The sequence below is a fragment of the Papilio machaon genome, chromosome 29 (assembly GCF_912999745.1).
Source record: "Papilio machaon chromosome 29, ilPapMach1.1, whole genome shotgun sequence".
NCBI classification, from domain to species: Eukaryota; Metazoa; Arthropoda; class Insecta; order Lepidoptera; family Papilionidae; genus Papilio; species Papilio machaon.
In genome coordinates, this window is record NC_060014.1 from 3,646,353 (window position 1) to 3,664,226 (window position 17,874).

Here is a 17,874-nt window from a genome sequence, read left to right on the forward strand (position 1 = left end):
TCTAGAATGTGTTTTATATCCAAATTTCATTAAGATTCATTAAGCCTTTCTGGAGATACCTTCATACAAACATCATTATCCATCCATCCATCTAAAATTTTTTATTTTTTCTGTCATAAGAACCTTCTCCTGACAATAACAAACACAACAACAACAAAAAAAAAAGTGAAATCGGTCCAGCTGTTCACGTAATGGCGTGACCAAGGGATTTAGGGAGTCATTTTTATATATATAGAAGATAAATACAAAAACTAACTACACTATAACAAAATACACTGACCCTTAAATTTATATCTAATCAAGTACTTGAGAAAAAAGTGATAACTTTAAAAGTATTCTTTAAAAAGCATACCATATTGTACTATACCACCGTACAGTTAACATGAAGTATATAATACTACAACTACTATGTTTTACCGGAGCGTGGGCATCGCCCCGACTTGACCCACTAGTGGACAGCAAGCGGGGTCTGATCCGAGGACTGCAGGCGACCGATGGAGACTACGCTATGTTCCTCGGTATACCATATGCTATGGTCAATTATACCAATCCATTCGGGGTAAGTATAACAATATTCACAAGAATCCATTAGTAGAGGGTTAAGTGCAAATTATTATACTATCTTACTAATATTATAAATGCGAATGTTTAGATGGATGTTAGAAGGTATCTCCGGAACATAGTCTGGAAGAACACATAGGTTACTTATTAAGTTTTTTTTAATGCCGCGTGAACGGAGTAGCGGGCGATAGCTACTCTATTAATATATCAGTGACGATAATAACGGAATAGTTATATATAAAATTCTCGTGTCACAGTTTTCGTTGCCATACTCCTCCGAAACGGCTTGACCGATTCTCATGGAATTTTGTGAGCATATTCAGTAGGTCTGAGAATCGGCCAACATCTATTTTTCATACCCCCCCCCCCCCATTTTTTAAATGCGCGCGGACGGAGTCGCGGGCGACAGCTAGTAGTTATATATATTTCAAATTGGCAGTTCATTTAAATGATTTTTTCTTATTTGCAAGTCACTAATTTCATCGATTTCAATTTATCTCGAAGCAATACTTTGACCATCTCTTTGTAAAATACTAGTACATTTTTTTCATATCTTCTATAAATCAATGCATTCTCCAATTTTACTATATCCTCTTTAAATCCACACTAGAAATATTGCTTCATAAATTACATTATTAAATTCAACATGTTATATTTATTTCCAGCCATCACTACCATATCCTGACTTCGAAGAGACATTCGAGGCCATCGATGACTCAGCAATTTGCCCACAATTGGAGGAATTCAGTAACCAAATAACTGGCTCACTGGACTGTTTGCATCTCAACTTATACGTGCCAAACACAGCGACCAGTTTGAATAGACTCCCAGTTCTAGTTTGGATATATGGTGGCGGATTCCAAATTGGTTACGCTGGTAGATACGTATACGGACCTAAATATCTGGTCAGGAATGACGTCATAGTAGTCACAATCAACTATCGTGTTGGACCTTATGGTTTCATGTGTCTAGACACACCAGATGTACCTGGAAATCAAGGCTTGAAAGATCAATTAAACGCTTTAAGATGGGTTAAAGAAAATATTGGTGCTTTCGGCGGCGATGCTAACAAAGTGACTATATTTGGAGAAAGCGCTGGAGCTGCGTCTGTAGATTTCCAATTATTATCTAAACAAGAGAAACTTTTCGATAAAGTGATAATGCAGAGCGGTACTACATTAGGCCCTTGGGCGATAGTTGAATCTAATCCGAACGCACCTACTATTTTAGCAGATAAATTGGGCTTTGAGACAGAAGATACTATTGAAGCAATAAACTTTTTAGCTTCGGTCGATCCAAAATTAGTTATAGCAGTTGCAATAGAATCAAATTTAAGTTTCATGCCTTGCGTTGAAAAAGAATTTGAAGGTGTTGAAACATTTGTCGCTGAACATCCGATAAACAGTGAAATACCAAAAGCTAAAAACATACCAATTCTTACTGGATATAATAATAAGGAAATGCTAGTAGGTGCAAATATTGGACTAGGACACTTATATTTGGATACATTTGAAGAATATTTATCAATGGCATTTAACTTTGAAGATGATGAAATGGTAACTTTAGTTAGACAATTCTACATAGGTGATGATAATAACGTTGATGATTTAAAAGAAAACCTTATTGATTTCGAATCAGATATTATGTTCAATCATCCAGTCCATAGAAGTGTTCAGAAATATCTGGAAAATTCTGGAAATGTTTATCATTACATATTCTCGTATTCTGGAGATAGAAACTATCTTAAATGGAGACTAAATATCACTGAAGACGGTGCAGGACACGCTGATGAGATAGGTTATCTATTCGATGTTTCAAGAATGGAAGAACCACCAACAGAAGAGGATCAACTTGTTATAGATAGAATTACAACAATGTGGACTAATTTCGTCAAGTATGGGTAAGTTGAGACATCTTTTAACCAGAAATTCTTTAGTTGACAGTACACGAGTAGAAAGTGATCTAATGTAAAGAGACATACAATTCGGTTACGCTACAAAATTTATATCATTTTTCAAACATTAGTACATAATATAAAGAAGCAAATTGTACTATGTAAGGATCTAAAAGAAACACTTAGAAGACACTTCACCAATTGATTTTTTTTTTATTTCCACAGAAACCCAACACCAGAAGCAACAGATTTATTGCCAGTACAATGGACACCAGTGACAAAAGAGGTTCTAACATATCTCGACATCGACAACGAACTGACGCTAAAGAAACGGCCATTCCATGACCGAATGGCGTTCTTAGATCTTTTCTTTACAATGAACAAGCATTTATTAAAGGGATACAAAGATAATTAAGATATAGTGCTTATATTACCATAGAATTCGACTGCAGTGACACTTTACCACATACTGTTGTCTCTTTCTTCTCAAAGAAAATTAAAGGGATGACAGTATTTATTAATAAAAGAGATTCTAATATAATACTAGTTATAGAGTGGACATTTCGAGCACATTTATTTTAACAGTGGTAAATGCTGTAACAATAATATTTGTTGGGTGCACGAATGGATCTCGCGCGGTGTACCACGACCACGCAGAAGACAGGCATAAAGTGGAAGCAATTCCGCTTTTCATCTGATGAGTGTGGGTGCTAGAGGCCTAATTATATTCCACGTTCCCTTCCGTTAAAGGTAGGCAACGCATCTTCAAACGCAAATGTCAATGGGCATCGGTCGCTTCGCCATTCCAGTGAATCCAGGTGGCCGCTTGCTCGTTTGCACCCATATAATATAAAATAAAACAAGTATCCAACAAGACGACGGAAACTGTACCGATGATACATCACTTTGAGTTTTGGTTTGGTTCGTAATGTCCAGTCTATTAATATTTAGAAGTCTAATATTAAAACAAGGGTCACGACAGTGGAGTTTGACGGATACTTTATAGATGTTAGTTTAAATAAAGCATATTATATTTATGTGTTTAATTTTTTATGTTAAAACTAACTTTCATTTGTAACTTCGTTCTCGTGAAACAAAGTAAGTAAGCAGCCAAAGCTCTACATCAGACTATCTCAAATTTATCTCCAATTTCATACAAATTAATCCATTTTTGAGTTAAGTTTTTATCTATACATATAAAAATTGAAGTGTCTGTATTTTTTTATATTACAAGGCAAACAAGGAAGCGGCCACATGAATTCACCGAAATGGTGAAGCGACCGCTGCCCATAGACATTCACAATTGCAGATGCGTTGCCTACCCTCAATCGACGAAAGAGGAGACGCACAAAAAGAGAAAATTTAACCTTCCTATGCATCTCCTCCATCAAATCCACCTCCCCATCCCATCTTTTCCTTATTAGAAAAGGAGTAGGAAGGGAAGGTGGACTAAAATTAGGCCTATGGTATGGTAAAAAAATCGTCATTTTTCTTATACATACTTATAAAGAACAATACATTTTTTAATTTTTGTCTATCCGTCTATCTGTTGACAAGGTCGTCTTTGTTCCGGGTAATCTGCGGAACACCTGGACCGATTCTAATTGGACTTTACTTGGTACATTTCGATAAAAAAATCTATTTAAGTGTTATTTATATTTATTTATTTAAATATATAACGCATCTGGCCTAGTACTGCAACCTTCACGGATTAACAGACATTCGAATTTTTATATTTATATTGATCCGTATCACCAAAACAGTTCTATTAATTCTTGGAATGCTCCTCACATGACCATTAGGGTTGATACCAGGGCATAAAAAAATTAAAAAAAAATCTTTCAAAAACATTTTAAAGAAGAAACTGTTTTCTTTAATATAATATTGTATTTATTAACGATGAGTACCAAGATACGGCTATTAACTTAAAGTTGGTCTAATTTAAGTTATTAGTTGATTTAACTTAAATAAACCGACCAAGTTAAACGAAATCGATTAAAAATTATTTATATATTACTTGTTCAGCTTATAAATATTTAAGGAAATATCACATTTAATTTTATACAGGTTGTTTGAAAATGACATGTGTAACCATCTGTATAAAAAAAACAATTTTATTTAGATTTTTTAGGGTTCCGTACTTCGAAAGGAATAAACGAAACTCATACAGGGTCACTTTGTTATCCATCCGTCCGTCTGTCTGTTTTCTCAGGAATGCGTGGAGGTATCAAGCAGGAATTTATTATAAACTAGCTTTTACACGCGACTATGTCCGCGCGGAATAAAAAATATAAAACGGGGTAAAAATGATCCTATGTCCGTTTCCTGGTTCTAAGCTACCTGCCCACCAATTTTCAGTCAAATCAATTAAGCCGTTCTTGAGTTATAAATAGTGTAACTAACACGACTTTCTTTTATATATATAGATAGATAGAAGATAGATACTCAGCTCTACTGTCCCGTTGAGCTATGAAATTCAAACGTCTAAGCCAACGCAATCCAAAGATACAGCCGTTTATGTCTTAAATTTTCACATATTTCGACACTCGCAAGGTAATCAAAACCTACAGGGTGAACTCAGAATCTGGATATTTAGTACGAAGCAACGTCTTATAGTACAGATAAAGAAAAACATCGTGAAAACTGAACATTTTACTTATACACCTACATGTTTGTACGGAACACTCGATACGCGAATCCGACTCACACCTGACCGATTTTTTTTTTCAATAAATATATTAAAGATCAAGGAAAAAAAGCTGCTATAATATCCTTTAAGGTTGGTAATATTTGAATAAACACTACTCAGATAATATTTATATTACCACAGTAATATTTGTTTTGACAACCCTATTCATAAGTCGACCTTTCCACTCACAATCCTATCATCTGGCAATTCACCTTTACGTATGCCTAATAACTACGCACCATATATACGATGTTCAAAATTATTTTTTATGCGCTTTATGTATGTTCTACAGGGTGTCCGGTAAAGACTTGTACAACGGATTTCTTGGTTGAAAATATGACTATTTAACTAAGCTAATCTCAAGTTGCGTACTCCGTCCGTGCTGAATTAAAAAAAAAAAAAACTTAATAATCATCCTATGTGTTCTTAAAGACTATGTTCTACATCTGTGTCAAATTTCATCAAGATACGTTGAGTCGTTTCGGAGATACTTTCAAACAAACATGCATCCATCCATCTAAACTTTCGTATTTATAATATTAGTAAGAAGTAAGATTTTAAATTTACTAATACCAGCTTTTTACCCCAATTCCATCCGCGTGGAATTACAAAAACAACAGACCATGTTCTTCATCTATGTCAAATATCAGCGAGATCCGGAAAATAAGTCAACAAACATCCATCTAAACTTTCGTATTTATAATATTAAAGTAAGATCTCTAAAACTCTACATTTTATTTATATTGAAACCATTGTTTTGGTTGCTAAATAGAGTTTTATATAGAAACTAGCTGTCGCCCGCGACTCCGTACGCGCGCAATTAAAAAAACTTAGTAGGGTATGAAAAATAGATAGTAGCCGATTCTCAGACCTTCTGGATACGCATATAAAATTTCATAACAATCAGTCAAGCCGTTTCGGAGGAGTACGGGAACAAACATTGTGACACGAGAATTTTATATATATCATCAAACTTCTAAATGATTTCATAATAAGCTTTTACTCAATGTAAGCGAAGTCATAAACGAATTCTAATGTAATATGACACTCTGAAGAAGGAGACAAAACTAATAACACCTCTTTCGTAAAAATCTGGTTAGTCGTTTAATCTGTAGGCGGTCACAAAGACATTTACATACAAACAAACCTACATATATAAAAACAAACTTACATACACGACAAACATTACCCCCTTTGTCAATCGGGTAAAATCACACGATATAAAAAGAATAGTTAACCAGTTCAATTAAATCATAAATAAGTTTAACAACAAATAACTTATGGATCATCGAGAGTTAGGCAAGAGATGCCCGCCAAGGCGACACAGCCTCCTTTCATGACATCTTGCGTCAGTATAAAATTGGGCCACGAAACATACGGAATAATCAAGTTTTAGCATTAATAATCCTACTGTTAAAAATATCTCACCTAAAATACTATGCGTAGATATATTAACGTAGAAGAATCGTAAACTTGTTCTCTGCCAACCCCTCAGTGTTACAGGCGTGAGTTATACCGTTATATTCTTAAAGCTGAATATATTAATAAGAGCGTCGGTGACTCAGGGGTTAAGCACTTGACTTGCTTCGCAATCCGCAGGTCCTGGATTCGAATCCCGCCATGTACCAATGTGTTTTTCGATTTACATATACATTTATCCGATGCAAACAGCACACATGTGTGAATTTCGGGAAGAAAATAACGGCGACGAAGCTCGCCACCGTTACGTTCCGTCTCCCGAAATGGCGAAAAGTGGATTGCGAAGGCTCATTTGGCCACACCACAATCTCTGCCTACCCTTCTGGGTTACAGGCGTGAGTGGTGTGTGTGTGCTGAATTTATCGAAAGAGACGATGTAACAAGTGCTTTTATATTAGATATATTTTTTCCCGCTTTCCGCTTCAGCGTATGCCTCCGATAGTTTAGTGGCTCTACTCCCACGCGCAGGGTGACGGTCGGACAGTAGGTTCACATTATCAACATTTTTTACTCATCCGAGACATTAACTGTTTATTGCTCAACATTTTTGTATTATAAAAATGCCTCATTAACTATAAAGTTAACCGTTCCTTTATTAACCAGTTGTCGCCTGCGACTCCGTCCGTGCGGTTTTTTAAAAAAACTTAATAAGTAGCCTATGTGTTCTTCCAGACTTTGATCTACATCTGTGCTAAATTTCAGCGAGATTCATGCAACCGTTCTGGAGATATCTTCAAACATACATGCATCCATCCATCTAAACATTCGCATTTATATAATACTAGCTGTGGCCTGTGACTCCGTCCGCGCGGATTTAGAATATACTTAATAGAGTTATGAAAAATAGATAGTAGCCGATTCTCAGACCTACTTAATATGTTCACAAAATTTCATGAGAATCGGTCAAGCCGTTTCGGAGGAGTACGGGAACGAAAACTGTGACACGAGAATTTTATATATAAGACTAGCTGTGCCCGCGACTTCGTCCGCGTGAAATTCTATTTTGGGTAGCATTTTTTTTGGGCTAATTATTTTATTTAACCAACGTGCTATGCTTTGATGTATGTAGAAGAACATAGAAAGAGGTGTGCCCGGACCGCGCCAAATGTAGTAAATGGTCGTAACGTAGTAAATGGTCCTGGGTCTCTGCCTACCCCTCTGGGTTACGGGTCGTGAATTATGTTGTTGTTGTGGTTTTTACTTAAACTTATAAAAAATGCAAAAAAATGTGAAACTTACAAAATATTCACATAAACATCTTCCCATACAAACATTCATCCCCTATTCCGTTTTGTTACATTGCAACCTTGAGGGTAAAAGTTTTACAAATTTAAAATGTCATATTTATTTATATCAAATCAGCAGCCTCAAAAATAAGTTTAAAGCTTCTAACTGTAAAAATGACGATACTTCCATACAAATTTCCACCCTCACTTTCAGCCTCTTATAACCCTTTTTTCGCGTTAAAAAGTAGGCTTTGTCCTTCCTCAGGCTCTAGACTAAATATTGGTAAGGGTAACATCAAAACATATTAAACAAAACATTCACCAAAACCTTACATATTGCCTAACAAAATTTCATCCCCTATTATTATTTAGCACTCTTGGGGGCAAAATTTTTACAAAAATTTAATTTCCTATTTATTTATATAGAATTAGTAACCTCAAAAATAAGTTTTAAGCTTCTAACTGTAAAAATGACGATACTTTCATACAAATTTCCACCCTAAATTTCAACCCCTTACAAACCCTTTTTCGCGTTGTAAAGTAGTCTTTATCCTTTCTCGGGCTCTAAACTAAATATTTGTAACGGTAACAGCAAAACATATTGAACAAAACATTCAACAAAATCTAAAATATTCCCAAACAAATGTAAAATATTCCCAAACAAAATTTCATCCCTAATTGTTATTAAGCACCCTTAAGAGTAAACTTTTTTCAAATATTGAATATTAATTTCTTATATTAAATTATCAGCCTCAAAAATAAGTTTCAAGCTTCTAACTGTAAAAAAAGACGATACTTCCATACAATATTCCACCCCCTCTTTCAACCCCTTACAACCCCCTTTTCGCGTTAAAATGTAGCCTACGTCTTTTCTCAGGCTCTAGACTAAATATTGGCAAGGATAACAGCAAAACATATTAAACAAAACATTCACCAAAACCGAGCATATTGTCAATCAAAATTTCATCCCCTATTGTTATTTAGCACCCTTGGGCGTAAATTTTTTTAAAAAAATTAATTTCATATTTATTTATATAGAATTAGCAACCTCAACAATAAGTTTCAAGCTTCCAACTGTAAAAATGACGATAATTCCATACAAACTTACACCCCCACGTTCAACCCCTTGCAAACCCTTTTTCGCGTTAAAATGTGCCCTATGTCCTTCCTCAGGCTCTAGACTAAATATTGGTAAGGGTAATAGCAAAACATATTAAAGAAAACATTCAACAAAACCTCACATATTGCCAAACAAAATTTCATCCCCTATTGTTATTTAGCACCCTTGGGGGTAAAATTTTCCAAAAATTTAATTTCATATTTATCTTTATCAAATTAGCCTTGAAAAAAAGTTTCAACCTTCTACCTGTAAACATGACGATAATTCCATACAAACTTTCACCCCCACTTTCAACCCCTTACAACCCCTTTTTTGCGTTAAAATGTAGCCTATGTCCATCCTCAGGCTCTAGACTATCTGTGTACAAAATTTCATTTAAATCGGTTCAGTAGTTTTTGCGTGAAAGCGAGACAGACAGACAGACAGACAGACAGACAGACAGACAGACAGACAGACAGACAGACAGACAGACAGACAGACAGACAGACAGAGTTACTTTCGCATTTATAATATTAGTAAGGATTAGTAAGAAGTAAGATTATATAAAACTCTTGTATACAGAAAAATAATAAAATTATGTCTCCTAAGTAAAAAGACATAACTGTTTTTTTTAGAACAAAATTACTTTTCATACATTTCGAACTCTGCTAAACAAGATTTAAAACAAGTTAAAAATCATGTAATTTTTAATGAAATAGTAATAAAATAATCGTAACTTCTATGTTATGTTACTTAAGAGTGTCTCCTTAAAAATAGTATTTTTCGTCTTACAACTACATATATACATAGGAGCCGAATAATAGCCTAAATTATTTGTTACAAAATACAAAACCTTTGTATAGATGAAAATATTATTTAAACTAGATCTCACCCGCGACTTCGTCCGAGCGGAATTAAAAAAAAAACACTTAGTAGCCTGTGTTCTTCCAGACTATTTTCTACATCTTTGCCGAATTTCAGCGAGATCCTTTATTTTTTAAGGTTGTTTGAAACAAAAAATGTTTTTTTTACCTTAAAAAGTATTAGTTCAAAAAGAGGCTATGTGCTGTGGAAACACTGACTGCAAATTGTTCCAATACTTTGTTGTAACTACGTAAAATGTACAAACATGGTGTCTTCTTCCTTTATAATATACTAGCTTTTACCCGCGACTCCGTCCGCGCGGAATAAAAAATAGAAAACGGGGTAAAAATTATCCTATGTCCGTTTCCTTTTTTATTCCGCGCGGACGGAGTCGCGGGAAAAAGCTAGTAAGATATATTATTGGAACGAAGTTCCTTATCGCGCGTTGTGAAAGGGGGCTAGACGGAAAAAATTCTTACGAAAAGTTGTCACGACACTTTTTGCTATAGTAAGTATGTTAACGACGAATGAGCGCTACATCACCATGGCAACGACGTGACAATATATAACGAAAATTCATAGAAATAAAATGTACTTCTTGTGAAGACTTAAGTTTTTCATTCATAGAATAAACATTGGTTCCTTCACTAATTAATTGAAAGGAACTTCGTTCCATCCGGGTGTCCCTTGACACCTCTCAAGTTTTTTGTATATTAGGTTATAATTATACTTATCAAGGGTTAAATTATGTCAACATTGGAAGGTCCAAAACCCGATTGACTGACTGACAGTACCGCTATGACACTAGACACTAATACAAATCGAATGAAAACTCACGTCTACTCACATACAGTACACCTGAGTCGGATAAAAATCAGACAAAGAACAATTTCGCAACAACCTGATTGGTTACAATGACATCTTCAAGCCGCGGGCTATAAGAGGTCGACAGGACAAGTATCGCATATGGAAAGTTGATTTAAGTATTGCCTAATTGATTGTAGTTATGTTTAAAAATTGTTCTTAAGTTTATACTACGAGTATGACATTTTTATAATATTACTAGCTTTTACCCGCGACTTCGTCCGCGCGGAATAAAAAAAAATGCACACAAGATAAAAAAGTTCCTATGTCCGTCTCCTAGTTCTAAGCTACCTCCCCATCAATTTTCAGCTAAATCAGTTCGACCGATCTTGAGTTATAAATAGTGTAACTAAGACGACTTTCTTTTATATATATAGATAAATGCGAATGTTTAGATGGATTTTTGTTTGAAGATATCTCCGGAACGGCACAACGGATCTTGATGAAATTTGGCTCAAACGTAGAACATAGTGTGGAAGAACACATAGGCTACTTATTAAGTTTTTTTTTTTAATCCGTGCGGACGGAGTCGCGGGCGACAGCTAGTATAGAATACAAAAAAAAATCAATTCATTCCCAGTAAAAAAATATGTAGGATTTAAAGTAAGATGGGACACATTAGGATAAATATTTATTATCTTTATATGCGTCATCTCCGCTGATTGAAGGTAACCATATCTGAAATTGCATATATCTATGGGCAATAGTCGCTTCGTCATTTCGGCGAATTCAGATGGTCGATTGCTCATTTGCCACTTTATAATAAAAAAAAATGTTTTTATTACTGTTTCGTCCAAGTTCACATTCGCGCAACATGTTGTTGACATCACAACAAGTACAGATTATAGTTTTCTACTAAACACTTATAAGACGGTACATTTTAATAAATTCAATCTGATCCTGTCTTAAAGAACACTAGGGTGTCCATAATAATTTTGGAACAATTTAACACATTTCTTACTCGAAGGCAAACGAGTAAGCGGAGATATCACTAAAATAACGCTGAATGAGATGGGCCTCATGAAAAAATCACGTTGTTTCAATTTAAATAATTATTACATACTAGTTATTGCTCGCGACTTCGTCCGCGCAGAACTAAAAAAAAAATAGTTACAAATATAGCCTTTGTCAACCGGTGATAGTGTAGCTTCCCAACGGTGAATTTTTCATATCGGTTGAGAAGTTTCGGAGCCTATTCAATGCAAACAAACAAATCTCTCCTGTTAATAATATTTCTAGTTATCGCCCGCGATTCCGTCTGCCTATATGACCTTCCAAGCTAGGTTCTACATCTATACCAAATTTCATCGACATCTATTGAATCGTTCCGGAGATACATTCAAAGAAACATCAATCCATTTAAACATTCGCATTTATAATATTAGTAAGATATCTTTATGCACTTCTCCATACTAACTTTAAAAGTGTTAAAACGTTCATTATTTCGCGCAATTTAATACCTAATTTAATACTGTATCTAGATTTGTTTGTGTAAAAAGTACTTCAAACTGACAAAATCAAAACTCCTGACCTAACCTCATTATTTCATCGGGACTAGAGTTACCGTAGACTACGTCTGCCTACTTGTCACATATTCTTGTCTCTGTTGTTCTCAAAGATAATGTAAGGGATGACTATATCGACGCTCCCACCGAATAACCCCGTAATAGGAAAAATCAAATTTTTCAGAAGAAGCAAAAAAACCGTATTTCTTTAATAACTTCATCAATAATTATTGTACAAGAATCTTTTAGATACCAAAACAAAGCTAATTTTTATAGCTACATTGTATTTATGTATTCCGGGCGTATTCTGTGTTATGAAGGAAAAATTATAATACCGGAAATAAAAAAAATCTGTTTCAATAATGACTTTTTATCTCCGTAATTAACTTTAAGAAAAATATAAAAAAAAATCACAACATATGACCTGTAGATACCGAATTCGTCGGAAAAACAAGAACCCGGTAAGAGTGCATTACAGGATTATTCGATGGGGGCGTCGATATATGGTCAACAAATGAAATCGCAGTCAACACGCAATTTATACGAGCAGCTGTAATTTAATCCTGACAAAACACAAACTTAATGTCACCCTATTCATCTCCCATACCATCACCTATGACCTCGCGGTGTCATCCTGAGCATATATAAGTTGCGGCCGCCGTTCACACCGCAGTTGTGTACCATAGGCCGTCAGTAATCAATATGGTGAGTTCAGTGATGTTAGTGTTTATCGATAACTTTTTTTTTATCGACAAGTGGTCTAGGATATAATCTATAATACCGTATTAGTTTAATACAAGGTCAATTACGGCAGTGCATTACTAAAATTGTTGGACAGCACAACATAAACTCAGTACACGTGTGTTTAGTATTACTACTGTTTACTTAAAATTACGCTTACATTGATTTTAGTTTTTTACCGGGATTAAAAAAATTATATAATACAGGAACGAGGAATAAAGAAGAATTATTATTTTTTCTAATCGTTATGTATTTCTAACTAGCTGTTACCCGCGACTCCGTCAGCGCGGAATAAAAAATAGAAAACGGGGTAAAAATTATCCTATGTCCGTTTCCTGGTTCTAAGCTACCTGCCCACCAATTTTCAGTCAAATCGATTCAGCCGTTCTTGAGTTATAAATAGTGTAACTAACACAACTTTATTTTATGTATATAGATAAGACAACTTATTTATCGATAAAAATATTTTATCGATAACTAAAATTTCACAGAACAACACTACTCATCAATGCGTATTAAATTAGTAATCAAAATTCAAAACCTAAACGAGCAACATAACATCTAATTATGGAAAAACGGATCAAATACCTTGAATTAATATTTATGTGACTTCTTCGAAAAGTTTTCAAAACGGCAATGAAAAATGGTTACAAACATGTTATCCGAATACGTTAAAAATTTCACGCTCGTATAAAAAATAAAGCGTTATTAATCCCTTATTCCAGTTCCATACACACAAAGTACGCTATATAATACGTTCGATGGACTTATATTTACGTACGAAAGTGAACTCGGTAGCATTCAAAGTGTTAACATAACATCAGTGGTATTTACGATAAGTCACGTGATAGTAAATTATCGTTCCTGTGGGGTCACAAGCTGACATTCTGCTAGTTATTCATTAAGTAGTAAAGGTAGGATTACATTAATAAGCGGAGCGGAATACTAAAACTGTACTTATATGGCTGTCGTGGCTTTGTCCACGCGGAATTGAAAAAAACAAAGCCTTTGTCACCTGTGGATAGTGTAGCTTTGCAACAGTGGAAGCATTTTTCAGATCCGTTCAGTAATGAAGGAGCTTTCTTTATTAGTATAGAAAACATAGGAAATCTTACTAATATTATAAATGCGAATGTTTAGATAGATGTTTATTTGAAGATATCTCCGGAACGGCTCAACGGATCTTAATGAAATTCAGCGCAGATGTAGAACATAGTCTGGAAGAGCACATAGGCTACATATTATGTTTTTTAATTCCGCTTGGACGCAGTTGCGGGCAACAGCTAATATTTAAAAGTTGCCCGCTATCGCTTATGATGTAACCTCAACCTATAACCAGTTATGTTTATACATCTTCAAGACGCTCTCGACTTAAACTTGCGAAACATTCTACTTACGATATAATTAAATATCGCGGTCTTACTCGTTGTAAGAATAACTAGCCATTTTATACAAATTGAAGGTAGACAGAGATAAACGAAAAGATAAAAAAAACTAACATTCTACTATTAATTATAAATTAATAATAAATAATCTTGAAAAATAAACATCTTTTTGATCGCGGTCTTTTGGACTCTCGTCAATCCAAGTACGACTGTATTAGCTAACTAGCTGTCACCTGCGACACCGTCCGCGCGGAATTAAAAAAAAAGTAATAATACGTCTGGAAGAACACGTAAAAGTCTACGTGTTCGTCCAGACTATGTTCTACGTTTGTGCCAAATTTCATCAAGATCCGTTAAGCCGTTCTGGAGATACCTTCAAACAAACATCCATCCATCTATTCAAATATTCGCATTTAAAATATTAGTAAGATTGTTAATTTCAACCAAGACAACTTGTGCCAGGATAATGTTTACTATAGTCGAAATACGAAAATTCGAACCCTGAACCACGCAATCAGATGTCCGTACCATTAACCATTATGCTATTGGCGCTTTATGACACTAATCTTCTATTCTCAGAAACTCCTCATCATCACAGCCCTGGTGGCATGCGTAGCAGCCGACGTGTCCCACATTTTGCCCAGGTCTGCGGAAGCGGACGCTAAAATCCTCAGACAGGAACAAGACGTAGGCCTCGAGGGACAGTACCAATGGGCTATCGAAACTGAGAATGGCATATCAGCTCAGGAAAGTGGTGCTTTGAAAAACCCACAGTCGGTTAGTACTTTAAAAAAAAACCACTTAATTTCAATCCAAAGTCATGGAAATTAATGTTAGATCTAGATTTAGATTTTATTTTACTATGAATGAAATCATTCTTTATTTATTTCCTAGTCAAAAGAGATAAAACTCTTAGTGGCCAGTATGCCACCTCTTTGGCAGAACGTAAACTCCTTGTCTACCTGTCTAAATAGGGTATATAATTCATGTATTAACAGCCACCCCCAAAGCATTATAACAAGGGGGCACTGATCACTATAAATGTACAACCTACAAAAAAAAATGTCGCTTTAAACAATAGATTACATTCGAATGATAAAATAATACGAACTTTAGATCAATTAAAAACAAGAAAGACAAAGAAAAGATAAAGTTAAGACTGAGTATATAGCGCCAGTTATCGCGAAATTGAGGAGCAGAAGGTTAGTATGGTTTGGACATGTTATACGGAGAGATGATGTTCATATAAACAAAAAATTAATTCGATTGAATGTGGATGGCTATAAAGGTAGAGGAAGACCAAATAAAGTATGGATGGATTGTGTGAAAGAGGATATGCGTAAGAAGGGGGTAAATTCAGATATGACTGCTGATAGAGATGTATGGAGGAGTAGTACATACTGTGCCGACCCTCCATAGGGATAAGGGCAGGTTAATGATGAAGATGATGATGAAAAAATAATTGAAAAATTAAAATTACTTTTACGGACTCGGAGAAATCTCTCAAAATCGAATATTGATCGACCTTTATTAAGGATTATCAATTAATTTTTTGTGTTAATATTTTGTCCATGGTAAGGGGGTTATATAAATGATTCAATCATTCACAGGAGAACGCAGCACAGACCGCACAAGGTCAGGCGAGATGGACTGCACCCAACGGTGAAGTTATAGAACTCCAATATACCGCTGATGAAAATGGATACCAAGCACAGGTAATAAAAAAAATCTACTGCAAAACTTGTACAGAAATATACCGTCTAGTTTTAACAAAGGAAAAGAGGGTATTTTGGTCATAGTTAAATTTTTTCACAAATGTACAATTTTATTTCTTACGGCCACTATATTTTATGCCGAGTTATTATAATCTATGACACTCTGAGGAAGGAAACAAATCTTATGACATCTCTCTCATCAAAATTGGTGCAGTCATTTAAGCTGTGGGTGGTCACAAAGAAATTTACATACAAACAAACCCTCATAGGTATTTGAAACAATTACTCTTAAGAAAAGTCGCGAGTACCATATTTTAATTCAATGAATTTATTTCCAGGGTTCTCATTTACCAACCCCACCACCGATCCCTGAAGCCATCCTCAAGGCTCTGGAGTACATCAGGGCCAACCCCCCACCACCGGAAAGGAACTAAGAACTACCCCCATCATACAGTCGAAGCAGAATAAGTGAGAACTGGATAAGCGAGAGTCATTTTCCGCGAGACCTCCAGAAGCGAGAAACTTCATTTGGAGAAAAATATGGACTCTCGCTTATCCAGAATCCAACGTAATCTATAGATATAGATATAGTCATTTTTATAAAACGGAAAATATACGTAATAAATATATTTGCAGTAACCCACAATTAAATCGATTATCTAAAATTCTTATCGATTTCATCATTTAAAAAAAAAATCGATAACATTTTTATAAAATCGATACAACGTTAAATAACGTAAAACATTATCGAATAATGATCGATTTTAAACTATCGATTTTATCCATCAATCGATTGTATTTAAAATACTCAACTTTTGTATTATTCGTTAAGACTTCTGTGATAACAGATTATATAAGTTATATAAATTGCTTTATTGTTTCAAATTTACTTTAAAATTACCAAAACACATATCCAATGGCAATATCAATTGATATTTTATATAAATAACCTCCTTTTTTTGGAAGTCGGCTAAAAAAAAAGTTGGACCTATATTGGTACCTTGTGGGAAACCTATGTAAATTTTATCTTAAATACGTATTGTTTTTTATTTAAATATAATGTATTGAAAAAATTAATAGATTGAAAGTATCAATGCTTATTGTTAAATTAAAAATAGATAAGTTTTCATAGAATTATTAGCACTTTTACAATATCAACTGTATCGAAAGGCAAACTAAAAACTGAATTGTACTCTTTCTACATTCGAAACCTGGATAAGCGAGAAATCTCTTTAAACAAGAGTCATTGTTAAGCATCTATGGATGACTTCCATAAGCGAGGAACTCTGGTAAGAGGAAAACCTCTATAAGCGAAGAAAAATAGTGCCTTAGACTCTCGCTTATCCAGATTCGATTGTATTTAGTAACAAACGTGAAAATCTCCCAAGAAGTGCCATCAATGTGGAATCATCTGACATATCCATGACATTGTTTATATTATAGGAAATTAAATATTTTTGACAGAAATTTGACATTTTCCATCATTTACTCCAAAATCTTACTTGAATATTATAAATGGGAAAATTTAGATGGATGTTTGTTTGAAGATAACTCCGGAACAACTCAACAGATCTTGATGAAATTTGGTATAGATGCAGAACATAGTCTGGAAGAACACATAGGATACTTTTTTAATTCCGCGCGAATGAAGTCGCGGGCAAAAGCTAGTAATTAAATTCTTCTCAACCGAAAGAAACAAATGCAGAAGTAATTATTTATAGTTTGACAGACATTATTGACCCATTGGTCAGTGAAATAAAGTTACAATTGCACTATAATGTCCCTACAGGAAGGAGGAGGAATGAAGAAAGAAAGAAGAAAAAAGAAATATAATGTCCGGATGAATTGTTTG

The 17,874-nt window shown here is 34.6% G+C and overlaps 3 protein-coding genes across 7 annotated transcripts in view; 2 read left to right on the plus strand and 1 right to left on the minus strand.

Moving 5' to 3' along the window:
• LOC106710866 (catenin alpha) overlaps window positions 1-17,874 on the minus strand; it is a 58,247-nt gene that overhangs the window by 26,791 nt on the left and 13,582 nt on the right. The window lies entirely within an intron of this gene.
• On the plus strand, window positions 354-3,192 carry LOC106710878 (bile salt-activated lipase). The gene is made up of 3 exons (XM_045685403.1): window positions 354-559; window positions 1,227-2,461; window positions 2,681-3,192. Exons 1-3 carry the CDS (start codon window positions 383-385, stop codon window positions 2,868-2,870), a joined length of 1,602 nt encoding a protein of 533 aa, XP_045541359.1. The 5' UTR covers window positions 354-382; the 3' UTR covers window positions 2,871-3,192.
• LOC106710868 (larval cuticle protein LCP-17) lies at window positions 12,821-16,616 on the plus strand. The gene is made up of 4 exons (XM_014503050.2): window positions 12,821-12,886; window positions 14,887-15,084; window positions 15,918-16,022; window positions 16,361-16,616. Exons 1-4 carry the CDS (start codon window positions 12,884-12,886, stop codon window positions 16,454-16,456), a joined length of 402 nt encoding a protein of 133 aa, XP_014358536.2. The 5' UTR covers window positions 12,821-12,883; the 3' UTR covers window positions 16,457-16,616.

Excerpts from the sequence above, each read along its gene's own strand:
- LOC106710878 (XM_045685403.1), top strand. The coding sequence starts at position 383 with ATGAAGTATATAATACTACAACTACTATGTTTTACCGGAGCGTGGGCA. Across the intron at positions 560-1,226 it reads ATTATACCAATCCATTCGGG|CCATCACTACCATATCCTGA; the intron begins GTAAGTATAACA and ends ATTTATTTCCAG. Across the intron at positions 2,462-2,680 it reads ACTAATTTCGTCAAGTATGG|AAACCCAACACCAGAAGCAA; the intron begins GTAAGTTGAGAC and ends TTATTTCCACAG.
- LOC106710868 (XM_014503050.2), top strand. Across the intron at positions 15,085-15,917 it reads CTTTGAAAAACCCACAGTCG|GAGAACGCAGCACAGACCGC; the intron begins GTTAGTACTTTA and ends AATCATTCACAG. Across the intron at positions 16,023-16,360 it reads AAAATGGATACCAAGCACAG|GGTTCTCATTTACCAACCCC; the intron begins GTAATAAAAAAA and ends ATTTATTTCCAG.